Below are 27,534 nucleotides of genomic sequence, written 5' to 3'. Positions count from 1 at the left end.
CAACTTTCTTAGCCTATCTTCACACAGGAGGTGCTCCAGTCCCCTCATCATTCTCATGGCCCTTCTCTGGGCTTGTTCCAACAGTTCCGTGTCCTTTTTATGTTGAGGACACCAGAACTGCACACAATACTCCAAAGTAAGGTCTCATGAGAGCAGAGGAGAGGGACGGGATCACCTCCTTCGACCTGCTAGTCACGATCCTTTTGATGCAGCCCAGGATACAGTTGGCTTTCTGGGCTGTGAGCGCACACTGAAGCTGCCTCATGATCATTTTCTCATTAACCAACACTCCCAAGTCCTTCTCCACAGGGCTACTCTGAATCTCTTCTCTCCCTAGCCTGTAGCCGTGCCTGGGACTGGGATTGGTCTAACCCAGGCGTAGGACCTTGCACTTAAACTTCATAAGGTTGGTATCAGCCCACCTCACAACCGTGTCAAGGTCCCTCTGGATGGCATCCCTTCCCTCCAGCCTATCAACCCAACCACACAGCTTGGTGTCATCAGCAAACTTGCTGAGGGTGCGCTCAATCCCACTGTCCATGTCACCAAGAGATGTTGAACAAATTGGTCCCAACACTGACCCGAGGGACACCACTCTTTACTGTTCTCCAGCTGGACATTGAGTCATTGACCACAACTCTTTGCGTACCGCCATCCAGCCAGTTCTTTACCCACCAAGTGGTCCATCTATCAAATTGATGTCTCTCCAATTTAGAGACAAGGATGTCGTGCGGGACATGCAGGACATATAGCATAGGATAGTATATTCTTTCAATTGTATTTCTATTGTTTCTCACTTTATATTAGTAGGAGAAATTAAATTCAGTTATGATCTACAGTCTCTAGAAGATCTCAGAAGCTTACTTTTCAGCATTAGAGGAATCATCAGAGAATTCAGTTTCTGCTAAGCTTTTTCTACTGTTGGTTGACCTCCATGTAGATGTTACAGGAAGTTCTTCAGAAGTCATAGGTCTTGGTCTCTGACCAATTCCTGAAGGCTGCTGCAAACCTGCAGACTGTTCTTCAGAACTTAAAACAGCTACAATTGCTCTTACAGTTGTTTCATCAACTTGAGACCACGGTTTAGAAGGAGCTCGCATACGACGCAGAAATAAACTATGCCACTTCTGTCTCAGTTGCAACAGCAAACCAGCAGCCTGTAATGAATTTCAATTCTGTTAATAAGAATTAGATCAGACAGGTAAGAGTATCCTACATATCTTCTACCTGGCATTATCTGTTATTCTAAAATGAACAGTCTCTGAACTGAAAGGCAAGACTAAAGTGCTAAAGAAGGGGAGAAAACCCCGCATTTAAACTAAACTATTATCTTTTCCTTCTTCAGGCCCAAGATAATTTGTAAATGTTTTATTTCATTTAACTCTGCACCAAACTTAAAATTATATTGTAAACCCTTTTTCACTTCAAAATTCTACCAAAAAAAAAAAAAAAAATCACACTTCTAAACACGTCTAGCAGAGACAGTTTTATTATGACATCTGAGAAGTCCAAGTATTTCATAACCTCTAAACTACTCTATCTCCTACCACAGTCACAGCTTCTCAACTGCCTGAAGACGTCAAAGTGTTTGCTTTTCTTTTCTTTTTTTTTTTTTTTAAATCTGACAGCAGCTTTTTTTCAGCGACTCTACCTTCAAGATCTCTAACTTGTCATCCCCTTAGAGAAGGAAATATACAGTTGTCACTGTTCACTCAATTCCTGCTCACATTTTGGCTAACACAGCGCATGCTAAGGCTCAGTGTGTGCAGGGAGCAGTTCCATCATGTCAAAATGAGAGCAACACAGAGGTAGGTCAGGTGGCCAGAAAGAGCTAAAGGCAGTCACTATTACTTCTAGCTTGCTGTCTCTTGCAGCCATTATCTCCAAATGACAGCTTCATCAGAATCTACTAATTTATGGAAATGGACCAAACATCTAAGCTGGAAGGTATAAAATATGAGCTTACACAAAAAGCTTTTGATGTGGATCCAACAGCAGCTGGACTGCTGAGGCTTTCCTGCTTCCCACTGTGATACACGTGATGCCTGCACCATGATGGAGTAAGGTAGACTAGTGTGGGCAAAAGGGGATTGAGCTCCTGTTTGTTTTATTTCTTCATGAGCTCATGAAATAAAGGCTAAGTCTCAGAGTATCTTATTCCATAAATCTGAAACCCAAACAGTCTGTGACAGCCACTCTAACAGAAAATTCTTGGTTACCTAAATAATTCTGATTTAGCAAGATATATATATTCTTCCAAAAGAAACAATCATTGAAGTGATACATTACTTACTTCAGGGTCCAGTCTGAAGTGCAGCCATTCATCTAGTTTCAGTAGTGCCAAATTAGCAGTTGTTTTGTCCTCTACTTCACTATCACTGTTATCATTAGACAACCCATCCCCTGAATTAAATATAAAAGATACATTAACATTTCTGTATTACCTCCAATTATATACAAAAAAACTGAACGCTACTGTATTATCAGCAATAAACCCATTTTCCTTCTAAATTTTATTTTAGAATGTAAATACAGGTAAAGCCACTTTTTAGTTTCTGCAAATACACCCGAGTGAAGTCTTTGCTTCAGTTAGCAGAATTGAAGTATCCAGCCCTTTTTGAGGTCCCTGCTATGTAAGCACTTGTATTGATACCATCTAACCACTCATGTCCCTTCATCAGGATCAACCAGCCATTATCAAAATTCTGTGTGAAGCTGTTTGCAAAACCATGCATTATGCTTTATTTCCTAGTAAAACAGCAGATTTAAAGACCCATTAAAAAAATATAAATTATATAGACACATGGCTAATTAGTAGGGTCGTGTTTTTTTTAAAAAGTGTAATTCAATCAGCATAAACACTATTTTAAGGGTAACAGTTTAAGAGCATGACAGGAAAGATTCAAAAATAACGTGGGACTCTGATTCAAATTACTGTTTCTAGACAACTGCGGCAGCATGGATTATTTTTGCTTCTATTCCTAAAGCACTCAAGTTTTAACAAAGGAAGTTTTTATATACTCCCTATTACTTCTAGTTAATAGTAGAGCTACTTGTCATCAAAAATTACCACTAGAAAATTATCTTTAAAAATGCATATTTCTGCTGGAACTAATATGAATATTTACCATATTAACAGTTTCCACATTATTATTCAGTTTGAACAATGTGGTTCAAAATATCAAATAAACTAGTCTGCAGAAAAACCCCATACATACTACACTTTTCAACATTACTTTTGTCATTAAACATTTTGTCTCCGTTTTTTATTCCGCCACAAACTGTACTGTAATTTCAGAAACTCCACAGCTGTGTAAGTGTAATTTATGAATATGAATCTACAAGGATTCACAAAACTGAGACATCTATTACAGAACTTATAAACTATTCTTGCACAGCTACAGGTACTACAGCTCTGTCATTTTAAGAATTTGGTAATATATGTATTAAATATTCTTGAAAAATAAGCCTTCCATATCACATGCTAATATATAACAACTGAAACATTTCAAATCCAAACTTCATTATACCTTGAAAGGATGAAGGCTCCTGCAAAGCATTGCTTGGCAATCTAGCTGGTCCACAGAAGAGTGACACAGTGACAGGTGTTACAACAGAACAGCATCTGATATTTGCAATCCTATGAGCTCTCGTCATTTCATCAAATATAAGCCAGTCTGTAGGGAGGGCCTGAATGGCTGCAGCTTGCCCATTTGCAGGGGGAATCTGTGCAAGAGCAAATAAGGCTACATTATCATGCCATCTGTTTTCAATTAAAATAAAATTTAACATATTTCACATTTTATATACGTAGAAATAAATACGTATTTATATGCACGTAATCTCATACAAATTAAAAAAAGTGAGGGAGAATTCAACCAGACTCACAAATTGCTCTTCCTCCTTGAAACAAAACATTTTGCTTAAAAAAAAAAAAAGGATCTAAAATAGATCAGTTTCAGAGGAGAACTTATTCCTGCTACTATGGAGCAAGGACTGTTTAACATCTTTTAAAAGTTTTGCAATTATTTATTTTTTTTACTGTTCTCTCATTCCATCTAGAACAACAAAATACATTTTGATGAAATAATATTGGAAAAATAAACCAACTTCAATTCTTTATTTTTCAACTGCCAGGAAGAAAAATTTTTAAAATGCAGTGTTTAATGCACATGCTGCTTTTAAAGTACTGACAATTATGACGAGACATTTCTAAAATGTTCAATAGAGTACAGTGGGTTTTTTTTATGGACTATAAATTCAAACTGATTTTACCTTTTTATACTGAGGCTGACTAAGAACAGATGTAGGATGAAATCGCACTTTCTTCTCCTTTGGTCCAGTCAAAACAAGGCTTTCTCTGTCTACATGAACTAGATTGGGATACATCCCAGCCACTAAGGCAGCTTTAACTACAGCCCAGTTTTCAGAGTTAGTATTAACATCTCTGATATCAGCTCCTCCCCTGGCTCTAACAAAACCTGAAGAAAGAATAAGATAAAAAATTGTCATATTTGCTTGCATTTAAGATCTTTCTTTTTTGCTTCTCAAAACGAATTTGACGTGAAGAAAATGAAACCAAAAAAAACCCCAAAACCCTTACAAATTTGTTGACTTAACAGCACCAAGAAGAAATCATTATACTGAAATCCTTTGATAAAGGATTTTATACTAACATAAAATACAACTACTTTTTACAACACAAAGACATTTCCTACGGAAATAATATACTAGAATGTAAAAATCCAAGGAAACATGTCACACTGAAAGCCAGTGGCATGTGGAACAATCAGAACACTTTCAATTAGATCAACTGGTCCCCAGCCACACTTCCTCACTCTAGCAATTGCATGAACATGTACTGGTCTGTTTCAAATTAGGGAAAGAAAATGACACCAATGAACACTATTCTTGTTACAATTTGTATACCCTTGTACTAGGTACACACTTGACTCCAAAACTATGTTGAATTTTTTTTTAAACGCATTTACCTGAAGCTCTAAGCTGGCCAAGCAACTGACTTCTCATTCCTACAATGATTTCCATTGTGGCTTGAGACAGGAAGTTCTTTTCACAGAAGGCTCTCTCCCAGCCATCACTGCGCGCCTTCTGCCATGCCTGTAAAGAATATTTTACATTTGCCTATTAATTTCACCAGCTAAAAAAGAAAAAAAAAAAAAAAAAGGAGAAATTTACATCAATAAAATGAAGATAAAACCAACCAGAAAGAAAGGAAGTTTATCAAACCTAAATGCTGAATTTTTGTTTTCTGGTTTAGTACTTTGTTCTCTTTACCCATTCCTCAAATTAACACAATGATCATTACGTTATTGTAAGATCATTATATTATTATCAAGATAATTATTTTAAGTTATCAGTCAATGTAGCAGGACAGAAAGTGGCACCTTGTTGGAACATTTAGAATTTAACCAGGTTTGGAAATATAACAAAAAATCTGATAAAAAGTGTTCCCTCACTAATTTATGAGTCCAACATGCGGGAAAACCACTAGGCAAAAAGAGTTCCTTCTCTATGGAGTTAATCAGTCATACTACATGCAACTTGACTGGTACATCATTTACACAGATATGTGATCTACTGTGATTAATACTCTTGTCTGAAAATGAAATAATACCTGGAAAGCCCTGAGAAGCGCCATATGGTCACTAAATGTTCCTGCAGTAAAACGTTTTCTACACAGCATGGCTGCACGCTTTTGAGAGGCCAGTGCGGGTAGGACAAAAGGGTCTCGATATGCAAGAGTGCAAGCAATAGTAAGAATAGGATCCAGGCACTTCAAAACAACAGCACATAACACCATTTTACCAAGGTGTGGCTCTACTGGTAATTCAGTGAGATGATAGCCAAGTTCAGTGAGATATTCCCAAGGGTCCATGGCATCTATTCTCTGTGTAATTATAAAAAAGGGGGGGTGGAGGTAAGTGGACAAAATTTACAATAAACGCAAAGTATGTGGATACTGGACATTAACTAAGAAAGCAACTCAAACCTGTAACAGTTTGAGATGAGATTTTTGAGCATTCTCTTCCCTTAACATGGAGAAATACATCTACACACAAAATTAGACAACACAAAGACTCAAAGCATCCTTAAGTGTTTACACAACAGTCTCAGTACAAACAAAACTCAGTAAGATATGCTGCCACACCACAAATATAAAATCAAATACAATTCCCATCTAAAACTATTATTCAGCTGACCTTCAGTATTTGTACAGCATTTCTCACAATTAAAGCTGGTGGAGGATCAGGAGCTTTCATAAGAAAGTCAACAATTGGACAATTAATTGGAGCCAGAAGTTTTGTGTGTAAACAAAGCTCCTGCAAGTTAAAAGGCAAAAAAAAGATTAAGATTGGGCGAGAGAAAAAACCCAAACCAAATCAAACCAAAAACCACATACACACACAAAAAGCCAAACACTTTTTCTGCATTAATAGTATGGTTTGATGATAATACATTTTTAAAGTTATAATCTGTAACTGAACATGCACCTGAAGTGGCACTCTTAGAAGTTCTGGAGTCTGAAATTCCAACATACTCTGAAATCGAAGCCTGCTGAAGAGACGAAAACAGACTCCAGGCTGACAGCGCCCAGCCCTTGAAAATGAAATATAGGAAGTTGTTGAAAATCAGACATTCAAAAAACTCAAAAAAAAACCCCCAAAACACCACATACACCCACAAACTTAGAATGCAAGTGTAGAAGCAAGTCTAAGAAACAGATAATTTTGTCATCAAGTGTTAAGTCCCACAAGGTAGGTGAGAGCTTTGTAGTACATGGATTATTTCCAATAGTATATTGAAATATATATACGTATCTCCATTAGAATTTTGCCCCAATACTGAAAGATTTGGGGAAATCAAAGTAAGATCTATCTAAAAATAAAGTGATGTGGGGTTTTGATAACCTAAGATCAATCCAAATCTCAACTGCCCTTTGCTATAAGGAGTATAAATAATAAATTTAATTTCTTCCTCTTCACATGGCCCAAACAGTTCAAAGTTAAAGGCAGTAAAAGGAAGAATGAAGACCAAACAACTTGTGAGTGAAGGGACTGAGACAGCAAATTTTCTCATTCACACTCAAATTCCTGCAGGTTAATGCCAATATAGTATCACCAAATGTAGGCATTTGTTGGTACATAACCCCTCAGCCCTCACACAGTCTTGGGAAGGAATATGATAAAGGCCCAATAAACCATGAAGAGTTTGCAGAAGGTGAATAAGGAATCAGTGCTCAAAGTCTCTAACATAGCAGTAAGGGACATCTATTAGACTATCAATAGGTAGCCTATTGCCCACAGGTGAATTATGAAAAACCTTATTGGACACTGTGGCTGAGGGTGCTACATGCTAGAAAGAGGAAGGAGAAGTTCATGCAATTTAGATCTAATGTAAACTTTGGGAAATTCTTGAGTGTCACTCTTCTATAATTTGGAAAATGACTCCAAGGAAACACATGCTGACCCTTCACTCTTCTGCAGAAAATCGGTATCGGCCATTATCCAACATAATACTGGACGAGGTTAACATTACCCAATTGCTATTACATTGTGTATTTTATTCTTAACATACAAGATGGTGGATATCTGCAAAATAAAATTCAGTATGAAGCATTTATTACCTGCCTTTTCTCTGGATAGCACTGGCCTTTGAAATCCACACCATTTTCAGCATTGTAACACAGCTCAGTGCATCAAAAGACTTCTATAAAAGCAACGCAAGGAACATAAAACCAAGACCGACTAGGGTACATGAAATACATTATCTAGATCATCAACAGAAGCTCTCTAAATAAAAATAATACTAAGAACCATGAGCTTCTGGCACAAAGGTATGTTCTAAAGTACTTAACTTCAAGTGAATTTATGCTACCTCCTTTGCAGTATCTTCGTAGAAACTGCTACACAGTTTTCTAAATTAAAGATTTCTAGTCAATAGGCAACTGCAAGTCAACAAAAGACATGGGCTGTGTTTTGTGGTATCACAAACCAAGCAAAACCATGGTATCATATTAAATAAAGTTTTCCTCTTTGTCTGACTTGAAAATTACACCCTTATTTTCCGACATTTGATGTAAAATTACAAAAAAAAAAAATTGTATTACCAATGAGAACTTCAGATACCTGGTTTGAGTGTCTCCTAGGAAATCTGGTTTTATTTCCTAACTCATATAAAAGGTCTTAAACTGCCTCACTATGCTACCTCATTTTTCTTGAGCAATTAATTAGGGAATAGGCAGTCAACATATCAAAAACAGTGCTTAAAAAACATGGATTAGATTTGGGCTAGATACAGTTACAGCACAAAGGGAAGTCCTAGTGTTCTCCAAGTCTCAGGAAGATGGTGGTCTACACTGATGGACTTGTTATAGAAAAAAAAATAAAAAAATACTATATTCATATATCTATATATAAAAACATGTAGATATATCAACCTGCAATAGCTTTTACAGGGGTTTTAAACAGCTAGCTATTCACAGCACTGGTAGTAAAACAAATGGATGTCAAAACCTCAGTGAGTTTTGTCATCTGACATGCACTACCTCTCAGCCTACTATGTAGCTCCCCGAAACTTATGTATTATGAACACTAGGATATATACTTCCCAAAATAAGCTTAAGTGAATCATACCTCTTTCACCTTCCCCGAGTCAATAACAAATACAACATCATTGACTGTTATGCTGGTTTCTGCAATATTAGTGGAAAGAATCTGCAATTAAAAAAAAAAAGTCTATAGTAGCTGTAATAACTGTAAAAGCAACAACAAAATAGATCAACATAGTATCTCACAAAGTCCTCAGATACTTGCTATTTTGCGGATGCCAGAAGGTGGACTTTTAAGCACCTTCTTCTGATCCAAAGTCTGCATATTTGAATGAAGCATGAAAACTTGGTATCTAATGCAAGACAAAGAACACATTTTAAGGATTTTTAAAAGAAACAGTATAAACTCAAGACAACCATAAAATCAGAGGTTCTACCTGTGAGCATTATCAGCAAATCTCTTGTCATCAAAAAGAATACGGTCCCTCAGGCTAACTATCTCATCGTATCCTGGAAGAAATATTAAAATCGCTCCTAAAAAAGAAGTTGGTTTGCAGAGTTAATATATGTCAGCACTACGTATACTAAGCACTTGGAAGGTTTTACCTATTTGGAATCACTGAAAAAAAGAGTATAATTCATCAGAAACTGAATCCACAGTGATTATACACTGGTGATTACTGGGAGTGTGTGTATATACGTACCAGCATCACTACTACTACAGATGTTATAAAGTAAGTGCATAATCAGGTCCAGATCCACCTTTTCATCATCAAAACTGTGATGATAAGCTTTCAACAGCTCTCTGTCCTCTGCATCCAGGTCACTACCACTTGTTTGGACCAGGGAACTTTCATCCAGATTTCCAGATTCCACTGAAGCACTAAAATACATAAATACATAGGCCAGAGTCAAGGTTGTTTGCTTCAGGTTTGCATTCACCCATCAACTCGAATTTAGATCAACAAGACTATTCATCTTGAATTTTAAAGTGTAGGAGAACAGCATCTCCACAAAACTATTACCATTCACTGACTTAAGTGTTAACTTAGCAAAGCATGCAACTTCAATTTTTAGTGTTAACTTTATTATACTTTATTGAGACCCAAACATAAGCAAATGTGACAGAACTCAAGGTAGAAAGACAGCATCTGTTAAGGGAAAACTATTTAAAAGAAATGTATTTTCCAAAAACTTCACTAGCATAACAGTTGAGGTATTACACTAACATAAACCATAAACTACACTAAGAGAAATCATAATAACACAGGGCTCTACACAGTGAAACTACTGTATCTGTAAATTAACCGAAAAACAGTTCTTGAATGGCCATGTTACTCATATAAAGTTTCTTTAATACGCTATCATGTTCCAACAATACCCAAGAGATTTGTTTCCAGAATAAGCATCTGAAATTAAAATGGTGTATGGTATAAAATGGCCATGTCCTCTGTATATTTATTTCAGTTACTATAATCACACCCTGCCTAGATATATAATAATGATGGGAATATCCATATTAAGGTGATAAGTGCTAATATTATCAAAGAAATTCTACACCACTAGAAATATATTTACCCAAGGAGTCATGCAAACATAATACTGTGATAATGAATACAAACAAACTTTTTCTTCCATAAATATATTTTTGAAATATTCCTATTCTCAAATGGATCTTGCTATTTAGGCCAGATTCTAAAGTATAAAAAGATAAAATCTCTTCTGACTGAACGATGATAAAAGCTAATCTAAGAGCATTAAACCTTGTATTTTTTCAGCAGCTTCTGCAAATTAGTTATAGCTTACCAGTAGGACTCTAAAAGGTCAACAACTTCAGTCTGCCCAAAGCGTTTAGCCCAGTCCAACGCCACCCTGAAAAGAGTTACATAAAAATCTGTATTAATTTCTCACTTCATAAGATGCGTATGAATAGCATGTTACATGAGGAGACAACTGACTCTGCACTTCTCTACCAGTTTCCGCTTTAATGTTTAATCAGTGTTGTTATTGCTGGATCTGCAAATTCCCATTTTAAAGTGCATGTAGTAACAATAGGATTTCAGGTAACCACAAAAAGAAAATCCCAGTTTTATACAGAAGTATCCTCAAACATGCAGAAAGAAATGAGGAGGAAGAGTGTGCCTTTCCTTCAAAAAACACACACCAATGTGACAGGATGAGCCATGCCTTTTTGCAGTACCCTTTACTAGCTCCTTTAAATCAACCTGAGAAGTCACATCCCCTACCTTTCTCTCAAAAAGACATGAAAACATTAGGCTTTTTCGTGTCTTAGAGTTGTCCCCCACACAATGCAGTTCACTCTGTCTTCCTTTTAAATTACATTCTTCAGGAAATTTTTCACATATCATACCTCTGGAATCCTAATTCTTATCTTTCCATACTACAATTATTTAGTATAGTTCTCCGTTTATATGAAGACACAAAAATCTGAATTTTTACACATTCACACATATTTTTTGCATGACACAACATATTTACAGATATAACAAAGATCTTTGCACATGTATTACATTATTTTTAAATCAAATATAGGTTACTCTCTTAAACTAAAATTGCCAGACATTTTAGATATAATTTAATCAATACAGTGAGAAAGATTCCAATTCTTCTTCAAACCAGTGCATCAAATCAGACTCACTGAAACCAAGACAGTATATCCCATATTGAGACTGTTTCATTAAGAACTGAATTCAGCATTTATGGAAAATAATGTGATAAACAGAAGTCAGAAATTGTTTAAGTTGTCAAAATATATTAGTGCTTATAACAGTCAGATAAATTAGCTTAGATGTTATAGAAAGTTGTTTCTCCTTTGTATCTTGACAAATAAATCTGTCTTTCAGTTTATCTGTTTGTTTTACCAGCCATTGGATGATTTGCAGTGGATACTTGCTCCCATACTTATCAGTTGTTCTACTTGACTCAGAAAGCCTCTCCCTGAGGCAATCATTAGCGCAGTTGCACTGGTTTCACTGTGCCTATAATCAACTGAGAAGTACAACAAACATCAGCAAACCTAATACAAACATTATTTTTTTCAGCAAAAGGTAGTATAAAAATTACTTTCAAAATCCACCCCGAAGAAAATATTTCCTCACTTTATCCCACTAGTCAGTTCATGTGAATTTTAACACTATTTCAGAAACATGTCAATACTTCAAAACAAGTATCTACAAACCTCGTTAATTTTGCTAACCCTATTTTTTTCAATACACACCAGAATTCAAAAGATAACGTTTGAAATTGGAGACAGAGTAGCCACAGAAATAAAAAACATTTTGTGGTGTGGGGTTTGGTTTTTTTTTTTAATGCAGTAAGATGAAAAACTTACCACTGACATTTTCAGTTAAAATGAGGTGGAACACCTGAGCAAAGGAATCAACATCTTTATTCAACCAGATATCAGAAAGACAAGAATCCATTTCTTTTATTAGCCATGGCTCAAGGCAATTCACATCTTTCTCAGCCTGAAGAGAAAAAGCTACATTGAAAGATGACTCTCCTCCAAGAGCAGTCTTTATCCTCATATATTAGACACAAAGAATTTGAACAGTGAGTTTTCGAAGTAACAATCAGGAATACAGCATTCAAATAGTGAAAGCATTTATTGTATCATATGCAAGTACCTTAAACAATGGCAGTCTAGCCACTTGATCTGAACAAAAGCTATGTACAACCACCATAACTGAAAAGCACACGTTAGCTAGGATCATTCACGCCGATAAATTAAAAAATGTTAATATCATTCTAGACACACAAAAGGAGTAACACCTTTAGAAAAGAGTTTTTACATGGGTAGTAATAATACAATGCAGATTTAAACACCTCTTCCAACAAAAGCAAAAACTTACCAGTTGATTAAATACTGTGTCACCACCATCATCCAACAGATTATACTCCTCAGTTGCACTTGGGACAGATCTTTGTCTTTGAGATTCCACTTTGCTATTATTTTCCTGCGCAGAGCACCACTCAGTAAGACTGCTTTGCTGTTTCTCCTCTAGAATGCATAAAGTTTTGTTGTTTGGTTTTGGTTTGTTTCTGTTTTTTTTTAAGCTTTAGTCATTTTTATTATTGTTTTCAGTTACAAAAAACACTTCTATCAAGTCACAAAGTTACCTATTCAATCTCCTTTTATTTAATCTAGAATTTTGTTATCAGTCTAATATTCCACGATTAAGGGCACCTGAAGTGCACCACTGCAAACATCTGCTATAAGAACAGTGCAAAAAACACTATTTGGGTGCTTAACTCTCCAGTATTCCAATGTAGTGCATTCAAACGCGCTTCCTGAGTAAGTATCTTCTATGCCATGCTCAGTTCAGATCTTTCTCCAGAAGTGAAATACCAAAGAGAAGTGATACAGCTCCTGCATGAAACAACTAACTTTTGTGTACAAGCAGAAAAAACAGTAGAAGGCATCAGTGTGCCTTGGCTGAATTCTTCCATACACAGTGATCAGAGTTAAGCACCACGATAAACATACAGCTAGTACTAGATGGTACAGATTTTGGGTTTGCCCACACTTTTTTTTTGTTTGTTTGAATACAGACTACAATCATTACTTTCAGTTGTCAGGAAAATGTCTCAAATAATATATATACACTTAACCAACTGCAAACCAACTACATTAAATTCACGTGTGTTAATGCTTCTGGGGATACATATTGAATACATCCATGTCTCAAGAATGCAATGAAAACATTCCCAATGAGAACCACATCTGTGCAAGATGTACAAAATCATGCTTTCTTTAATGGCTGCACTTCAATTTTCACCCAAAAGTCAGCACATAGTATCTTCTGCCTCTACAGTTTTCATCTGGGCAAAGTCCCCAATTATACGCAATTCAACTCCTTAATAATGAAGAAAAATTTAACAGTTATCAACTGAAAGCAAATAGAATGTAACCACTGAAAGTGAAAAAATTTCTTTTTGAAGTTGCATAATCTACTTCAATAATGTAGACACTGGGAACTTAAAGATACTTGCTGTCATCTAACCATGTGTCATTTAATATTTTGACCATGGAAATTTTAACAGAGAATAATTCTATTTATTTGTTCAATCAGTGAGACTCAGTGCCAAACCTAATAATTAAGAAGTCCACCAACCTCGCTGCTTCTCTTTTTTGTACTTTACCATCTCTTTGTTTGTATACCCAGTGCTTCGTAAAATGTCCTCCAAAAACATCTCTTTAACTTCAAAAGGTCTTCCTTGTACTGAAAGTATAAATAATTCATACAGTATTAATAAATGTAAGACTATCTTCACTGGAGTTTATTTTCTTAAAATTCTGGGCCACAAAACAAAACAACATTTTAAAAGGGAAACATCAGCTGCGCACTTTGTTTATCACTGATCTCTTCAATTCTATTAAGTGTTATAGCAAGAAATGCGCATAAGATTGACAGTTATTAATTAAAATTTTATAAAAATGAGAAAAAGAAAATAACCATTTTTGTTTAGGGTTACAAAAAAAGAATTCACTGTGTAAAACTGCCACCTGGATTACTAAATCTAACAATAATTAATACAGCTTTAGTGCAAGATCCCACAGGCAGATTGGCACCTTTGTACTAAACTACTTTATTTCATGAGGAGTGTATGAGATGGGACTTCTCTCAGTTTCCTTAATCACCTCAGCCAAATGTGGTGTTCTTGACCAAATACTTCCTGATGAATCAGACATACCAGTGGTGTTTATCTTCTAATAATTCACCCTGATTTCTTTTTCAATATCACTGCTTTCTAGAGCTTATTTAAGGACATTAAAGAATTCTTTTTTACAGGAAGAACTAAAATCCCTAGATTCTGATTTGTTGTCTGTTAACAAACATTTGCCATAGCTGAGTTTAAAACACCCAGGACTTTTTTTTTCAGAAAAACCAAGCTACAGTTCACATACTTTTAGAAGCTGTCAGAGAGGAAGTCTTCCAACACTGATCACAAACTCTGTGTACCACAGGAACCCACAACTACAAAATACTGTTTTCTGTGGTCAGGATTTTGTCAGCTATATTGCTGAAGGAGGATCAAATCTTTTTCATTACATTAACAAAGTACCTAAACCCTCTTCTAATTCTTAATTCTCAAGATTGGAAAAGGGAAAGTATCTTTTCAGTTGCAATTAGCCTGCAAAGACTAGTATGTGATAACAATATAACCACTCAGGTAAACTGGAGAGATTGCCATCAGATATTTCCTAAATAAACATATGAATAAATGAACAGGAAGCTACAAAAAGAGTAAACTGGAAAGCCACACAACAATTTTAACTGAGATTTCCCTTCTCTAAAGAAAAAATTTGGAAAACACTGAAATTGTGTAACTTCTGGTTTATTCATCAACAGTCTACAAGCCTTATTTCACTAGGCAGAAATTCAGAACTGGGAACTAGAAATAAACACTTCAATCTTCAAAAAAAACCCACAAGACTTCTTTTTCAGGAACATTCACTAAAATAAACAGACTGTTTGTAGAGAAGATTCTAAAGAAAGTGATCCTATCCATGTCCTGAGCCTGCTGAACTTCTTAAAAAAGGCTGACATGCAGAAAACCTTCTTCTCAAAACAGTTTCACTTTGACATCATTGTTAAAAGAGGACTGCAAGGTGCCAGAGAAGGTCAACCGTGCAGAAAACTTGTAAGCCAGGAGGGTGAAGAGGAATAAAAAAAGAGAACATAAATCTATGTTCCCTTACTCAGATTGGTTTACTACAGTTTAGTAAGATCTCTAAGTCCTAGGGCAGGTATATTCAGATTTAAGAGTTTACGTAAATACTTACTGTGTATTACTGGGCAACTTCCAAAATACCTAATAAAGAGATTTGCATCTAGAGCAGCACTAGAAATAATTAGTTTTAAATTAGTGTGCTTTTGCAACACATCTCTCAGTTTTATTAACAAGAAGTCACTGAACCTATCCCTCTCATGTACTTCATCCTATAACAAAAGGGGAAAATAAAACAGAAAACAAAAAACAAGTAACAGGTAAACATCACAGATCCAAAATAATAACTTTTTAGAAACATGAACTTTTAAAAAAAACTAAAATACGTAATTTGCCAGCACATTATAGATGCATTAAAATGTGTACGTCTAGTTTAAGTGAGTTTCTTTTTAAAAACTATCCAGAAGTAAAAAAATATTCCAAGAGGTTTTATAAAGACACCAGAGCAAACTGCACTGGTAATGCACAAGCCACACATACCTTGATTTCAGAGGTGAAAGTGAATTTCTGAAACTTTTCGAATTCTTATATTTTAATTTCATTTTCAAGATAATAATATAAACCCAAATCCTGCACATCTTATTTTAATAAATTCTTGCTTCATAATTGATGAACAGTTAAATGTACGATACCACATAATCAGAAAAAAGTTAAATTGCTTCAATCCATTAAGTCATGCACAAAGCTTATCATCAATTAAGGCACATGACTGATTAATCATCTCTGCTGGTGTGCTCTGTTTTGGTTTATATTATGAACTTACAAAGCAGGATACAAGCACAACATTTTAGGCTGAAGCCAATAATGTATATATCATTCTTATACTTTTTTCCATTTAGTTTAACAGACAAGCACTTAAAATTATGAATTTTTCTATCTTCAGCAGGGAAGAACTTGTGGTAAACGTCCTGGTTCCACTGATCTATCAAACTCCACAATAGAAATATTTACATACATATATGTAAACAAATGCACTTAAATAATTTGCTCAAAATTAGATGACTCATTATCTTAAAAACATTTGCACAAACAGACTGCAAACCTGATATTGCTAAAACAAGTACACGATACAAGAAATTCTCACAAACTTATCTACATTAGCCTCCCTAGGGCTTTTCTGCTTTCTGACAGAGGCAGTTCAGAAAAAAAAACTTAAGAGCTCTGTCCTCCAAAACTGCATCATGATTCCAAAATTAAATATTGTCATGGACTTAAAGTACTTTGACCCTCCAAAAAAATTTAAAACATCAAAAGTCTACATGCTACAATAAAGATTCAGTAAGGCTCCAATGTTAATTCTGATTGTAAATAAACAAAACCACCTTATATGCTCAGCAAATTAATAAAGAAAACTAAGATCTCACCTTCCAACTAACAAATAACACATACTGCAAGAGCTCACATGAATACAACAGGATTCTTACCACAATAACATGTGTCACGGTTGATAGAGTGCTGTCTCCTGCCATCAGGGTGCGAAGTAGTACGCCATTAGTGCAAAACGTTAACAGTGTCTTTGGAGAAACCCTATTGAACAGTTCAAAAAGATTCTTCAGTCTCCTGCACCATTCAAATGTGGTTAGCTTTCCACCACTTACTGAAAATTAAAGTATTTAATAGCTGCTCACCAGAAGCAGAATTACAGTTCTCTCACCAAAGAATCCTTGCACACTATTTCTTTTAAACTATGCCTATTCCCAGAGGGCGCCTAAGCAACCTTGGTGCTTATGCTCCAAAACTTCAGAAAACGGATTTACTAACAAATTGAGATGTAAATTTATATAAATAAATAAGCAAGTGAAACAGAACCTTGAGAACCTCTGCATGTTAATTTACTGGAAAATTCAGTATGGACTGCATTGGAGAAACAGATTCCAGTTCTTCAGCATATGCTTGGATACAGCCTTTTATTTCCCTCTGTGTGGTGGGTTGACCCTGGCTGTACACCAGGAGCCCACCAAACCTGCTCTATCACTCCCCCTCCTCAACTAGACAGAGGAGAGAAAATACCAAGAAAGGCCTGCGAGTCAAGATAAGGACAGGGAGAGATCATTCATCAGTTACCATCATGGGCAAAACAGACCTTACTTGGGGAAATCAGTTTAATTATTACCAACTGAATCACAGTAGCATAATGAAAAGTAAAACCAAGTATTTCCCCCACCCCTCCTGTCTTCCTGGGCTTTACTCGCAGATTCTCTACCTCCTCCCGTGTAGTGGCACAGGGGGACACAGAATGGGGCTTGCAGCCAGCTCATCACACGTTGTCTCATCCCCCTGAGAGTCCTCCTCAGGGAGAGGACTCTCTCCTGGTTTCCAGCTGTGATAGTTACTTCTCCTTCTAGTAGCTGGCACATTGCTTCATTCTGTAGCTGGCACATTGGCTTCAATCTGAGAACAATGCCAATAACACACTGATGTTTTTTTAGTTGCTGCTTAGTAGCATCTACCTCGATCAAGGATTTTTCAGTCTCCCACGCTCTGCCAGTGAGGAGGGGCACGGGAAGCCAGGAGAAAGCAGATACAGGACCCCTGACACAAACGAGCCAAAGGCGTATTCCTTACCACAGCACATCATGCCAGCAGGGACGGATCGCTGCTTGGGTTGGGCTGGGTATCAGTCAGTGGGTACTAAGCAGTTGTACTGTGCATCACTTGTTTTTCCTGAATTTTATTCTTAGTCTCTTTTTTTGCTCCCTATTATTATTGTTAATTATTGTATTTACTTTGCTTCAATCAATAAACAGTTTTTATCTCAACCCTCAGGTTTTACCTTCTCCTGATTCTTCTCCCCACCCCACCTGGTGTGGGATCAGTGGAGTAAGTGAGTGACTGCTTGGTATTTAGTTGGCACCTGGGATTAAACCACAACGACTCCTCACACTCTTCCCCTGCTCCAGCATGGGGTCCCTCCCACACAAGACAGTCCTCTATGAACTTCTCCAACATGAGGACCTTCAAGGTGCTGCAGTTCTTCAGCATCTGCTCCAACATGGGTCCCTGCAGGATCACAAGTCCTGCAGCAAACCTCTCTAGTGCAGGCTCCTCTTTCCATGGTGCCACAGGTCCCACCAGGACCCTGCTCCAGCAGAGGCTTCCCGTGGGATAACAGCCTCCTTCAGGCATCCCCCTGCTCCAGTGTGGGGTCCTCCATGGGCTGTAAGTGGAATCTGCTCCACCATGGACCTTCCTGGGCTACAGGGGCACAACCTACCTCACCATGGGCTGCACCATTGGCTGCAGTGGAACCTCTGCTCTGGTTCCTGGAGCACCTCCTTCCCTCCTGCACTGATCTGGGTGTCTGCAGGGCTGTTTCTGCCATGTGCTCTCACTCTTCTCTCCAGCTGTAATTGCACAGTTTGGTTGGGTTTTTTTGCGGTGTGTTTCATCCCCCCCCCCCCCCCCCCCACTTCTCAAATACATTATCCCAGAAGTGCCACCACTGTCACTGACAGGCTTGTCTTTGCCCAACAATGGGTCCTCCTTGGAGCCAGCTGGCATTGGTTCAGTTGGACATGGAAGAAACTTCTAGCAGCTTCTCACAGGTAGACAGACCCCTTCTACCAAAACCTTGCCACGCAATCCCAATACACTGCACATGACTGAATCACAAAGAAATCAGCTGATCCTTTTCAAATGCTTTTTCAAGAATTTCAAATTCTTAAAAAGTGACTATTCTAGTACCTGTGGCAGAGTTAGCTAGTAAAACTAGCAATCGCCATTATCTTCTCCAGCACTGCCATCTTAAGTACCATGAAGTTGCTCTGTATTGTACTCTACAGTTCTTTCCCTGAAGATGTGAGTTCCTAGTCATTATATGTGTATTTGTTTCCAAGTTTGGAATTCATCCCTCCTTTGCTTTACCCATTTCTACTCTTCTCTCTTCTTCAGTAGCCTTCTAGAAATCATCACTGTAACTACCTCCAGCCCACATCTTTTTTGCCGAAAGTTGAAAATATTGCCATGTCTCCTTTTTGATCTTTCTCCTGAGTTTAATCTGTTGATTCTTCTTAAGCAGGATTTTCTGCACTGCTTCCAGTAATTCTTCCATTTCAATTTGTTCTGCTTCAGCCAGCATCATACTTCCACATATTAACCATTATTTGCAATTCATCTTTACTAGTTCTTTTAATCCCTTAATAGCCTTGTAAGCTTTTGACACGTATTCAAATTCTTCTTTAACTTTGTTTTATTGTTCGAGTGCACTAATTTTCATTAGCTATGTGGTATCTTCATCCATACAAGCAACAGCTATACCTTTTGCCATCTTCTCACTCACAGATCAACTGCTGCTCATTCCTGGAAATCCCGCTACCTTCACAGTTCACAGAATGTAGAAACTGCACACAACCTTCAGACTTTCATCAATTCCTTCTCTCCTTTAGGAACAAATTCCTTAGGTGACTTAGAAATCTCTACTTTTGTGTCACTTCATGCTTTAAACAAAGATGAAACAGAGTAAAATTTACCCAAACTATACTGGTAAATAATGCTCAATATTAAAATGTTGCTTTTTTTCCTTTTTACGTCCCCTATGAACTTTCACTACACAGCATTCATTATAGCACAGAGGTCTTCCTATCTATTGTTAAACCTGCAGAACTTGTGTATCAATATCTGTTAAGTTGGCAGAAAAAGAGAGAAAAGTGTAGACTTGATCTGAAAATAAGACAAGGAATTCCACACAACACCCAAAAAGAAATCAAGACAAAGCACCTGCAATTCGCTTAAAGACAACTGACTACAAGAACTTGCAAAATACAAGACAAACACTGTCCTTCTCACTCTTAAATATTCCATGACCTGAAATAACATAACCTACCTATATTTGCTATGCTGTATCCCAAATACATTGTGGTTTAAACGTACACAAGACTAAAGATACCAACATAAGATCAATTGACTTTAAGAAGTAGTACCTGCTTTCTAATCGGATCTGATAACCAATTGTCTGGCCAATCTTTTCTCTTCTTTCTGCTGCCACTCTTTCAGCCACAGCAACTGCTGCCAAGCGTCTTGGCTGAGTGCAAAATATACGGCAAGGAGTTCCAGTTTTGTAACAGTCATCAAGAAGGAACTGAGGTATCTGTAAAGAAGTGGTTTAAATTTACTTTTTAGTTTGATAAAGTCAGCTTGTTTACCACAGTGAAACAATTGAACTGCATCTCAATATTACACAGGTAGCAAAAGAATTCACTATAGAATTATCATTGCAATTGTACTTGAAAATCAATTTCTGATTTTAAGTTTAATCTGTTAAAAAGTTACAAAAGTTGTACAAAAGCTTTCCTCTCCTGCTTCAGAAAAATCTATTAAAAAAAAAAAAAGGTTTTAACACAACAGTATTCTACTCTAGACATTAAGAGCAGAACTAGCTTTGGAAGGAGAAGGGCTAAGCAAAGAAAAAGGCTAAGGAAAATCATAGCTACCTTTCTTTCAATATTTTACACTATTTTAATGAGAACCTAGTATTTATCAGAAAATTGTGCAGAACTGTTATGCTTTTAGTACACATCTGCTGGCATAGTATTTCAAAAGCAAGAAAATGAACTAGCAAAACTAGCATAAAGAAATCCCGTATTACAGAAATATTATAAAATTTGCATTAGTTTTATATAAATACTGTTATCTTTGTTACTTCATTGAAGAAACATACTTGAGTAGTTTTTCCTGATCCAGTCTCTCCTACAATCAAAACAACTTTATTTTCCTTTATTATTTTGACAATTTCTTCCTGTTTTTCAAAAACTGGTAGGGATTGCCTGAAGGAATCAAACTCCGATTCCCCTCTTTTCAGTGGAACCTGGGGTATACCATTGTTAAGTCGTCCACTTGTCTTGTTCACTTCTCTGTTTTCTGTAAGAGAAGTTATCAATTTACTTAGATACAAAAGGTCACTAAAAAAACTGTTTTCAAACAGTACATAAAATGAATATTCCTGATTTTATATGCACCCCTACAGATGAAGTGACAAACCCATCACACATTTAAAAACCATATTCACAACAACACATTCTGTTACAATGTTTGAAATAAATATTGTTCAAATGAGTTTTTACTTTCACAGATATTTTAAACAAAACCAGACTATCCCAGTGAATTGCTCAAAGTCAAAAAAGGTAATGAAAAGCAAAAACAGAAATAGAAACTAAACCTAAGAAAAGCAGCCTGGCATATTTTCCTGGACTTTTATCAAGTTTACATATTCACACCTCCATATTGATATTGTGTTCAGAAATACTGACAGTACAGTTAAGCCCCTAAATTATTCCAAACTGACAAGCACATCTTCTTAGAAAAAGAAAACTCCTTTTTCATATGCCTTCTTTCATATCCTCCCTGGTCTTTTATGACCGCCTTTCAGTCAGTTTTACAAAACCTACTGCTCTAGTCCATGAGATTTGTCTTACCATACAGACTGAACCATGCTGTACTTAAACCACTGAACCCATGCAGCACACTGTCAGGTATTAAAAAAGCAATGCTTAAGTAGCCAAAGCACCCACATACCTTTGTGGAAGACTACTTCAAACTCAGTACCGCAAATGCCATTCTATAATTCTTCAATAATTATTTTTCCAGAAGAATGAAGAGCTTGTTGTAACTTCAATTATACATATTTAATGGGATTAACAGATTAATTTATTAAAATTTAAACACTGTCTTCTCAAGACAGACACAGGACAACAGATGAAAGAGCCAAAAACCACTCTGGAGAAGCAAGATAAATTTTACGGTATTCATCATCTTATGCCTTACTTCCCTAAGGAATTGCTTTTATTATAGTTTCACTCTGTTCATTAAACGATCCTATTAAACAACTGAAACAACTGAAAAAGAAAACTAGAAAAGGAAGTGCTTAAAGCATGAAATGCTGTTAGTCAGAAATTTACAATGGAACAAAGCATACTGGTACAAGTGCTTTGTGTGCACTACACCCAGCTTTGCATATAGAAACAACATAACTCTTAGACTCATAACTGTTAAAGCAATAATCTTGTTAAAAGCATTGTTTAAAAAAAAACATAATATATCAGAAGTTTGCCTTCCACTGAATTCTTTCAATCTGTAGAAATCAAGAAGTCTATATAGTAGTTTCAGAGGGACCAAATCTATTTTAGAAAATGACAAAAATAACCCCAACTTATTCTGGGAGACCATTAATTTCTTTAAGAACAGCCAGACTCATTTTCTCGTAAGGGTTTTCTTACAGTCATGGTTACGCTTCTTTTTCCCCATCTCACCTCATGGAACTTGTAGGACCTCACATTTCAGAAATGTACTTCCAAATAAATTTGCCTGGAACTGGAATAAAGATTCAAAAGTAACTTTGCACAGAGGAGAAATGGGAACGTGGATGACATGACTGCTTAAGTTCCTCATGACACCACTTTTAAAAGACCCTATATTAACAACTGAAAGTCAAGAAAATTAATGGGTCTGTGGTGGGGGAGGGAGTCACTTGGAATGGTAGAGACAGGAAAGAAAGGGGTTTGTTTTGTGGTTGGGTTGTGAGTTGCTGCATTTTTTTTATGCAGTGCTGATTCACAAGTGCGTATCAGAAGACACACTGAACGTACCAGATTCAACAGCACACGCACTTCCTCGCTCTGTCTTTGGCAGAAGTTCTGTTCGCTCTTTATTTGTTACAGGAAATCTCTGAATTAAATTCTGAACAGCATGTTTTGTACTGGGAGCCAAGACACAAGTCATTATTGCATGTGTTAGTTCTGAGCCATCCTTCTTCTTCACAGTCAGGTATCGATTTGCTCCTTTTCTGGCAGGGGAGAAAAAGAAAACAAAAGATACTTTCAGAATATGCAACCTATTTAGATCTATTTAATGATCTTCAGCTGTAATTCTTTCAGTCCCAAGCACAAATACAGGCTGGGCAGAGACCAGTTTGAGAGCAGCCCTGAGGAGGACTTGGAGGTATTGGCTGACAAGAAGCTCAGTATGAGTCAGCTTCGATGTGCGCTCACAGCCCAGAAACCAACTGTATGCTGGGCTGCATCAAAAGCAGCGTGACCAGCTGTCCTGGTTTCAGCAGTAGCAGTCATTTTTCTACTTCTTAGTAGCTGGTGCAGTGCTGTGTTTTGACTTTCAGCCTGGGAACAGCCCTGGTAACACCGATGTTTTTAGTTGCTGCTCAGTAAAGTTTACTCTGACCAAGGACTTTCTGAGCCTCATGCTCTGCCAGGGAGGAGGGGAAACCAGGAGGAAGCAGAGACAGGACACCTCATCCAAACTAGCGAAAGAGGTATTCCATACCACAGCATGTCATACGCAGTCTATAAACTGGGGGCAGTTACCTGGAAGGGATAGATAGTTGCTCAGGTCGGGTTGGGTATCAGTCCACAAGTGGTGAGCGGTTGTATTCGCTTCCCTTATTACTTCCCTTATCATTATTACTATTGGTCGTAGCAGTAGTGGCTTTGTGTTATACCTTAGTTACTAGACTGTTCTTATCTCAACCCATGGGAGTTACATTCTTTTGATTCTCCTCCCCACCCCTCTGGGAGCTGGTGGGTGGAGGGAGGGAAGTCAGAAAGCGGCTGTGGGGCTAACTGAGTTTAAACTACAACACCAGCAGGTCGAGGAAGGGGATTTTCCCCCTCCACTGCATTCCCATGAGACCCCACCTGCAGTTCTGCATACAGTTCTGGGGCCCTCACACCAGGAGGGACATGGACCTGCTTGAGTCCAGAGGAGGCCATGGAGACGCTGTGAAGGCTGTAGCACTTCTGCAATGGAGACAGGCTGAGAGAGCTGGGCTTGCTCAGCCTGGAGAAGAGAAGGTCTCTGGAGAGACTTTACAAGAGTCTTTCAGTACCTAAAGGGGCCTACAAGAAATCTGGAGAAGGACTTTTTACAATGGCATGTACTGCCAGGACAAGGGGGAATGCATTGAGGCTGACAGAGGGTAGATTTAGATTAGATATAGGGAAGAAATCCTTCACTATGAGGGTGGTGAGACACTGGCAAAGGCTGTGCAGAGAAGCTGTGATGCCCCATCCTTGGAAGTGCTCAAGACTGGGCTTAGCGCAACCAGGTCTAGAGGAAGGTGTCCCTACCCACAGCAGATGGGTTGGAATTAGATGATCTTTAAGGTCCCTTCCAACCCAAACCATTCTATGATTCTTTCAAGACTGCTGCCAAATTATTTTCACATACAATGTTGTATCTAGAAACTTCCAAATAATGTCCTATGTAGCATAACACACACAAAAATAACAGAAGCATCCACAATATCCCCCATAAAAAACACCCTCCACTCACACAAGGTAGTACAGCACAGACACTGTAGACTTCAGATGACTACACCCAGCATAATCCTATGATGAGACTTTCATAATGCAACATTGTTCTGCTTACCTTTCTGTAAAAGCCTATCACTATGTTATGTCTATCAACAAATGGACATAAAAGACAAACAGGCAGCCTTGCAGTGATATGCCAAGCCTTAACGAAATTCAGTAAAACAAATTAAACTCCTAGGGTGTTAATTATCAAAGATGTACAACACAGAACTAGAGCCAAAGTCCAAACTATAACACTGCATTTGTTCTCAGACTGAACTCTGATACTAAAATGCGAAGTACTGTTGTAAACACATTTGAAACTGAACTATCTTGGGCCTGGGCGACAATGATGTATCAACACTCTGAAAACGACTTCTCAGGGTCACAAGTTCACAAAAGGTCACACCAAGAAGCTGTGTCAGAGGAAGTTCAGGCTGGACATCAGGAAAAGGTTCTTCACTGAGAGAGAGTGGTCTCTGGAACAGGCTCCCCAGGGAGGCCACAACACCAAGCCTGCCAGAGTTCAAGGAGCATATGGATGATGATCTAAGTCATATGGTTTAGTGTTAGGTAGTCCTGAGAGAACTAGGAATTTCCTTATGGGAAAGGGATCCTTATGGGTCCCTTCCAACTTGAAACAGTCTATGTAAACAATTACCAGTAATACTACAGAATCTAATAGGGAACCACTCAGAGACAGCTACAAATTTCTAGAAGAATCAAGATGGATTCAAGACGGGTTTACCTTGTACATTTGTACAGCCTGTATGCACATAATCTAAGCATGTTCCTGCTAACCATTTGCACACATCTGACAAGTCCAACACTCCATGTTTCCAAAATACGCTGCAAAGATATGCAAGTTCGGCCAAATTTACTGTCTGAGGCACCTGTGGCAAAAAATCAACTATACCACTCTGAGACTGGAACGACACTGGAACAGCACTATACTTGAATAAGGTCTTCTGAAACCAAGCTACGCATTCAACACAATCAGTGCTGAATTCACTTACCTGTATTTACTGAACATTAAGTATGATCAAAAATGAGGAGCAGCAAATGCTGCTACAGATTATCGAAAGTCTACACAGAGACAAGTTATATGTGACACTCCTGTAACTTCCCCTTTCCTGTTGCTTTGGCACCTGAACTCCCAAGGGAGCAGGACTAGCTGCTTTCAAGCAAGCTCATCAGGTCAGTGAACATGGGTTTTATCTTCAAAAGATCAGAGAAGGGTAAGAAAAAGAAATGTTATCATGCTTGCATATGAACCCCCTTCTGCACTTCTCAACAGAAAAACCTCTGGATGTGCTACTCCAGGTTACACTTCAGCTGTCAAGGTACGAGATTCTATGCAAAACCACTGGGCAAACAACAGTGCATGAAAAACAGAACAGATACTGGCTTAGCAAGTCTTTTTCATGGACCCATGAAATCCACAAAACAAAGGCAAGCTATCTCAAACAAAGCACATCCAAGTTGTTCTAGTAGACACAGCAGACATAACGCAAAGCACAAATATCCTTGGGTTTATGTTACTTTTAAAACTTTTGTCTCCAGCACTTTTCCCTGCAACAGCACGGGATATGTTAGAAACACAGATATTTTTAACACTAGTCATACATTTGCACCAAAAAATTTAAACAATAAATAAAAATCAGACTCCAACTTACCCTTTACTTTTAGATATCAGCCCAAGAGACTGACAGAGACGGTGAACAAATGCTCTTTCAGTACTAGTGAAAGAAGAAGGAAATTCCATTTCTAGAAAGGTATCAAAAAAAGCAAATTAACTACACAACATGCAGTATCCTTGACATATTAACTCAATGTTACGAGTTTTTCAATCTCCAAATCTATCATACTCTGCCGTGAACAACATAATTACGGTATTTTTAACTATTCTACAACTCGTATCTGCAAGCGAAGTATTCGGGCAGGAAGGGGCTGACGAACTGCTGCTGAACGAATACCGAGCCTGCGGGCTTAGATGTCCGACACCCCGCTGCAGGCCTTATTCGGTGCCGGCCCAGCTCAGGAGTCTACAGCTCCGCCGCCGCCACAGGCCGGGCCGGGCCGGCACACACCTGCCCCACGCCGCCTCTTTCCCCTACGGGCAGGCTGCCGCAACGCACCTTTCTCCTCTCCGTACCGGAACCGCTCCAGGGCGAGGTTCACCGCGATCTCCACCTCCTCGTCAACGCGGATATCCTTCAGCCTCTTGCGTCGGCCGCGGCCCGCAGCAGGGCCGGCTGGAGTGGGGGTACCCGAACACCCACCGGCCTGTCGTGGGGAGACGCTACTGGGTCTAGACATGGCCTCACGACCGGTGGCGACAGCCCAAGGCGAAGCCAGATGGTGTTGCGTAGACTGTAAAGGGAACGCGGAGCGCGAAGGAACGGAGCGGCGACAGAGGCGTTCCGCACAGCGTCGTGGCGTCACGCGCGGGGCAGGGCGCGCAAGTAGGAGCCTGTAGGTGGAGCAGCGGAAGACAGATCCTGCGAAGTTGAGCGCCCGCTTCCCTGCGGCGCCCGCAGCCCCTTATCTGCCGCCTGCAGCGCTCTCGACCACTGAGAGGCTGTCAGGCCCGCCCGAACTCAGTGCTCTCTGGCCAGCGGCCAATCTCTGAACTCCTGTACGTCAGCAGCCAAGGTACTTAATGCTACTTCATTATAGCCGTTTTTTTGCGATGTTCAGCGCTGGCATGTCAGAGCACATCACATTTATGATATTATGAAAAGTTAAATTCTTTAGCTTAACAGTGTAAGGATTCCTCCTACCATCGAATCACAGAATGGGTTGGAAGGGACCTTAAGGTCATATAGTTCCAACCCCCCTGCCACAAGCAGGGACTCGTTCCACTAGACCATGTTGCGCCAAGCCCTGTCCAACCTGGCCTTGAGCACTGCC

General features: G+C 38.3%; 1 protein-coding gene across 3 annotated transcripts in view; it reads right to left on the bottom strand.

Moving 5' to 3' along the window:
• Positions 1-26,988, bottom strand: part of YTHDC2 (YTH N6-methyladenosine RNA binding protein C2) — a 33,231-nt gene extending 6,243 nt beyond the window's left edge. The window contains exons 1-25 of one of the 3 annotated variants that reach the window (XM_061478521.1): positions 26,760-26,988; positions 26,298-26,388; positions 22,903-23,099; positions 20,979-21,178; positions 20,242-20,408; positions 16,747-16,849; positions 15,378-15,534; positions 13,705-13,812; positions 12,442-12,590; positions 11,922-12,057; positions 11,452-11,578; positions 10,376-10,441; positions 9,274-9,452; positions 9,007-9,103; positions 8,835-8,922; positions 8,655-8,735; positions 7,646-7,728; positions 6,513-6,618; positions 6,222-6,341; positions 5,636-5,908; positions 4,992-5,118; positions 4,276-4,481; positions 3,531-3,726; positions 2,294-2,403; positions 865-1,157 (exon numbers count right to left, since the gene is read on the bottom strand). In XM_061478521.1, the coding sequence (XP_061334505.1) occupies positions 865-1,157; positions 2,294-2,403; positions 3,531-3,726; positions 4,276-4,481; positions 4,992-5,118; positions 5,636-5,908; positions 6,222-6,341; positions 6,513-6,618; positions 7,646-7,728; positions 8,655-8,735; positions 8,835-8,922; positions 9,007-9,103; positions 9,274-9,452; positions 10,376-10,441; positions 11,452-11,578; positions 11,922-12,057; positions 12,442-12,590; positions 13,705-13,812; positions 15,378-15,534; positions 16,747-16,849; positions 20,242-20,408; positions 20,979-21,178; positions 22,903-23,099; positions 26,298-26,388; positions 26,760-26,940 (3,641 nt within the window). In that variant the 5' untranslated portion in view covers positions 26,941-26,988. Of the gene's footprint in view, positions 1-864; positions 1,158-2,293; positions 2,404-3,530; positions 3,727-4,275; positions 4,482-4,991; positions 5,119-5,635; positions 5,909-6,221; positions 6,342-6,512; positions 6,619-7,645; positions 7,729-8,654; positions 8,736-8,834; positions 8,923-9,006; positions 9,104-9,273; positions 9,453-10,375; positions 10,442-11,451; positions 11,579-11,921; positions 12,058-12,441; positions 12,591-13,704; positions 13,813-15,377; positions 15,535-16,746; positions 16,850-20,241; positions 20,409-20,978; positions 21,179-22,902; positions 23,100-25,908; positions 25,975-26,287; positions 26,389-26,759 lie in introns of those variants that run through there. The other 2 variants (XM_061478522.1, XM_061478523.1) reach the window with 2 other exon arrangements.
• Between the last annotated feature and the right edge of the window lie 546 nt (positions 26,989-27,534).

Source organism: Pezoporus flaviventris, unplaced genomic scaffold, assembly GCF_033815535.1.
Source record: "Pezoporus flaviventris isolate CSIRO_AGI_PZ_B2104156 unplaced genomic scaffold, CSIRO_AGI_Pfla_v1 ptg000126l, whole genome shotgun sequence".
NCBI classification, from domain to species: domain Eukaryota; kingdom Metazoa; phylum Chordata; class Aves; order Psittaciformes; family Psittacidae; genus Pezoporus; species Pezoporus flaviventris.
The sequence above is the reverse complement of the archived record's forward strand: the minus strand, read 5'-3'. Positions and strand labels throughout refer to the sequence as shown.